At 40.4% G+C, this 4,821-nt stretch overlaps 1 protein-coding gene across 1 annotated transcript in view; it reads left to right on the top strand.

Moving 5' to 3' along the window:
* The first annotated feature begins 646 nt into the window (after positions 1-646).
* Positions 647-4,821, top strand: part of SNX9 (sorting nexin 9) — a 67,676-nt gene continuing 63,501 nt past the window's right edge. Inside the window, exons 1-4 of the mRNA XM_019548625.1 lie at positions 647-704; positions 1,467-1,480; positions 3,034-3,126; positions 4,047-4,133. Of these exons, the coding sequence (XP_019404170.1) occupies positions 647-704; positions 1,467-1,480; positions 3,034-3,126; positions 4,047-4,133 (252 nt within the window). The remainder of the gene's footprint in view (positions 705-1,466; positions 1,481-3,033; positions 3,127-4,046; positions 4,134-4,821) is intronic.

Below are 4,821 nucleotides of genomic sequence, written 5' to 3'. Positions count from 1 at the left end.
TGCCGGACTGCTCCAGCAGTTCAACACCCCAGGGTGCCATGACACACTAGTTGAGAACCAGTACTGTAGATATATCTGCTCCGTATCTCCTAAGTGTGGTGTTCCATAATGATGATTTGAAATAGCTTGTCTGCAAACTCATCTGCATGGTATGGTCCTCTTTTTTTATTTTCTTCCCAACGTCATCCTCTGAGACTTGACTAAATGTTGTTTTTCAGTGTTTGTCTTCCAACTCATAACAGGCTTTAAAAGGTGGGATTCAGAACTAATGTGTGGCTACTCAGTTCTAAGGATTAGCATATATAAAGATGATAACCCTTCCATATTTGAACACTAGGATGTATTTTTAGGCTTTCTAAAGAACTTTTTCTAAATGGGTAGTTGTTTACAGATGACCTTTGACTTGTTAAACTAAGGGGGGTGGGAGGGGAGGGGAAACCCTCTTAAATCAATCTCAGTCATTCCTGTGGGATTATTTATTGGCTCTTTAACAAAATAAAAAGTAATACCTGCTCATAGACAAGTACTTTCATCTAGTATTAGGCAAACAAACAAGAACACAACACTAATACAACACAAATGTTGGTTGTTTTTCCCCCCCTCTGTTGTTGAAGATTATTGGCTCAACCATAGCTCAGGTGCCGTAATGTCTGAACTCCAGTATGTAGCTGACATGTCGGAGGATTTGCTGAACAAAACTCTAGGTAACCCTGGCATGAAGTCTAGTACTGCTGGCCTTCAACATCCTGAGTAAAGTGCTTATATGTCCTGTTACTGATTTTTCTTTAATGCTGCTTTCTCTGTAAGGAAGAGAGATTATTTCATACCAACCTGAATGAACATACTTTCTGAAATACAAATTATTTTGTTTGCTGTAATGAAAATTTAAAAGCAAATGTATTTATTCTGTGTTGTTGAGAGGGTGCTAGAATTTTACTAGAAGGAAGGTGTTTTATTCAAAATCTTTTCTGCTTTTGTACCCTTTAGTTTTCCATGGTAGAATCTAGATGTGTTTGAAAATTTCAACATATTGTGTAAGGAGCATGCAAGGTGCCCAGAATCCATATTTTTTTCATTTTGTACTTGATTATTGAAACACTCGATGTTTAACTGATTCTGGTGCTGTTACTCATGCATAGCGTTAGGTTCAATTACAAATTGTGATGTGCTATTTTTATCCCTTTTTAGCTACTATTTACATGTCACTACTGAAAACATCGCTCTTCTAGACTTCCTGGAAAAAAAATCCTATCTTTCTGACATTCACTACCACAGTAGCAGCCAATTCATGACACATGGGTCACAACTTTTACCGGCAGTTTCCATGTGTGGCAATACAGCAGATCAGGGAGGGATTTAAAATGGGAATGGTGACAGCCTTGTCTGTGTCTCGGCGATCACAAAGTGGGGTGGTAGCTTAAAAAAACCAGCACACAATATCCTTCTTTTCTGCTGTCGTCTTCTAGAATCAGATTATCTAGTAATTTGGGACATTTACAATCTCTACCGTGAGCTCTTTGGACAGGGACTTTTTGGGGGGGGGGGGCAGGAGGAGGGGTTGATTCCTACCATAGTTGAGGCTTTCTTGATTAGAGCCTCTTGCCACTGCTGTAGTATGTGCAACTTTTTTTAAAAAATGTGTTTTAGTTGCATTACAGCAGTGAACATGTTGCGGAGGGAGTGTTTTCTGAGTGACATCTACTTTCTTTTTTCAGCTTGATGTGGTCTGTTTTGGGGTTTCTTGTTTTTTTTTTTCTTTTTTATTGTGGGAAGAGGGTTGGGGAAGTTCAGGGTATAAATACATATTTGCAGGTCTGAGGTAAAGCTTAAAAATTTGTTGCCTGCCAGTTTGCATGGGAAATGTTAATACTGAATATTTTTTTGTTTCTGAAACTTCCTGTTTGATTATAGAGTGAGAATGAAACGTGTTGAGAGCATCTGACAAAAAAGTGAGACTGATTCTTGATCTGGTTTAACTACAGGAAGATTTCAGGAATGAACATTTTGAGGGAGGAAAACAAGCATCCATAACTAACATCATGGGGGAAGTTTATAATGCTATAATGAAATAAAGCTAATGTTGAAGTGCATGTGTTGCATATTGCCTGTACCCAAAGAGCTTTGTCTGCCTGTGTCCTTAGACCAACACTGTTATAACCAACAATCCTGAAACATGTGTTGCGTCAAAATTTTCATCTAATGTGAAACATTTTAGAATATGCCACTTTCTTTATGCAAGTTGATATTGGTTCTGCCATAATATTATAATTAATATTGGTTTCTGTTTGGCACCAGAATGGCTTTCATTTTTATAATATTACAACCCCCCCCCCCCAAAAAAAAAAAGAAGTCATCTGCTGGTGTGTCATCCTCAGTATTTTACCTTTACTGAAGCTATCAGGTTCTATCAATCAGCTTCTGAGGCCTAAACAATTAGAAAATGATCTTCTGAGCCTAGCTCACTTGCTCATTTGAATTTATAAGGCCTGAAATGAACATATGGAGAGGGTTTTGGTGAGTGGCTTGGGGTTATTTCAGTTGGTGGCAAGCTTGGTAAATTCAAGAAAGTTTCCTGTAAGCTAGTATTCCTGGTGGGCTACAGTTAAGGTTGTGATGCACATATGAGGTATGATAGTTGCTGTAGTGAAGAGGCTGTATAATATTTGATTTTCATACAGCGTACCTCACAGAAGCTCAGAAATGTTTATGTACAGAACAGCCCTAACTGGGAAAACAATAAAATCTTTGTGTAATTAGGCTCTAGGTTACATTGTTGCAAAAGTCTCGGGTTTCTATAATGGATCTACAGCAGCTACATGTTGGATTTTTATTTTAATTGAGCTGTTTTTAAGCTCTTCTTGTTAGTATTTATTTTTTCTAGTGTAAAATAGTCTAATTAAAAGTTTTATGAATAACAGTGGCTACTTGATTAGGTAATTCAGTGCTTCCCAAACTGTGGGTCATTACCCCATATGGGGTTGCAACATCAGCAGATGAGGTAAATGTGCCCCCTGAGATTTTCTGAACCCACAGCGGGGTGCGAGACTGCAGGCAGGAACTGCCTTTGTGGCCCAGCAGGTGGGACCCATTGTGGGAGGGAGCTGCCGCATCACCATAGCTGCCAGGGTGAGGTGAGAAAGTGGCGCAGAGTTGTGCTCATGTTCCTGCCCAGCAGCATGGCATGGTGCTCCCTCCTCCCCTGTCTCCTGCACTGGGTCCTGCCCACTGGGCCACAGAGCCCCTGGGGGGGAGGGCAGCAGGACAGGGAGCCCCAAGCCTGCAGCAGACAACCTGCATCCTCTTCTGCTCCACTCCCCCCACCCCCCGGATCTGCTCCAGCAGTGCTGCCCACAGTGTTGGGGATGGGAGCCAGGCTCTGCACTCTGCTCTAGCCAGAGGAGCACCGGCAGGGTCAGGGGGCCGTGGGTGGGGAGAGAGGGGCAGCTGGGGTTGAGGGGGGCTGCAGGCTGGGAGTGAGGGGCCATGCTGAGGAAAAGTTTGGGAAGCACTGAGGGTAATAATACCTTCAGATCTGACTTAAATACCTTTTTGTTGTTTTTTGAAATGCTTGCTTCATAAGTCCTACCTGAATCAAAGTAGAACTGTCTCCTACAAAAGAGCATATCAGGGGGCCTTTTAATCTTGTTCCAGAAATGGAAGATCCGTTCAGTCAGAATGTGGACTCTTTTTTTTTTTAACTTCTACCAGCAGCTTCCATAACACCCCCCCCCAAATCTTAAACTATAATCCTTTAGCCATTAATAGTTGTTGTCTAATGCAGACAGCCATAGATAAGAGTCTTATTTGTATGGGGTTTTTTGATGCTTTTCAACCTTTTGCTAGAAGTGGATTGTGACAGCATCATTTTTGGACTGCAAGATGGCAATGTTAAATTTTGTTTTCCCTGCCACTCTTCCTTCTACCCAACTGTGTCAGTTAACGGTTGTGGATCAGTCCTGTGGTGCTATTTAAATAAGTATTCAGAATTCATGTTGTAAATGTAAAATGATGAGACTGATACCTTTTTTTTTTTTTTCCACTCACAGGCTCGAGTTCTGTATGACTTTGCTGCTGAACCTGGAAACAATGAGCTGACAGTTAATGAAGGGGAGATCGTTGTTATTACTAACCCGGTAAGATGGAGCAAATGGAAACCAGGCTGCCATGCACTGACCTACTTTCAGATATTTAAAGAGGGACTATGTGACATCCAGTAGGAATGTGTTCATTTGCTTTCCCTTTCTCCCCTAGGGTAATGGCAAATTAATTAAATAAGAAAGATTCTTTCAGTGATGTTATGGATATAATTCATATTAACAAAAGCAAGATCAGAAGATAATAGGCTGCAACCTTACTACAAGGTGACCAGACTTCTGTGTTCTCTGATTAGGTTTGTGGTTAAAAATGCAAAAACAACAGTTTACACAAATTTTAAACTTCTGCTTTTTAATTGACCTTATGCTAGTTAGGGCAATGTACATAAAGCTGAAGAAGATGGAAAGAGAATCTCATTCACCCTGTGAATATTTCCTTAGATGTTCATAACTTTATCCTTAGTTGCAATTACAGCTTTGTTTTGGAATGATTAGAGATTTGAATGGTTTTAATTCTAATCAGTGACTCGTCAGACTTTTAAAACATCTTCCTAGCTAGAAAAACATACAAAAATAAATTAATAAAATACACCTAACAAGTAGCTGAGTGAATTCGCATTTTAATATTGTATTCACTCATCTTTCATAGATTTCATAGACATCAGGGCTGGAAGGGACCTCGGGAGATCGAGTCCAGCCCCCTGCCCAAAGGGCAGGAAGTCAGCTG

The sequence above is a fragment of the Crocodylus porosus genome, unplaced genomic scaffold (assembly GCF_001723895.1).
Source record: "Crocodylus porosus isolate Cpor-Errol unplaced genomic scaffold, CroPor_comp1, whole genome shotgun sequence".
In the NCBI taxonomy this organism is placed as follows: Eukaryota; Metazoa; Chordata; order Crocodylia; family Crocodylidae; genus Crocodylus; species Crocodylus porosus.
This window is presented reverse-complemented; position numbering and strand designations above follow the sequence as displayed.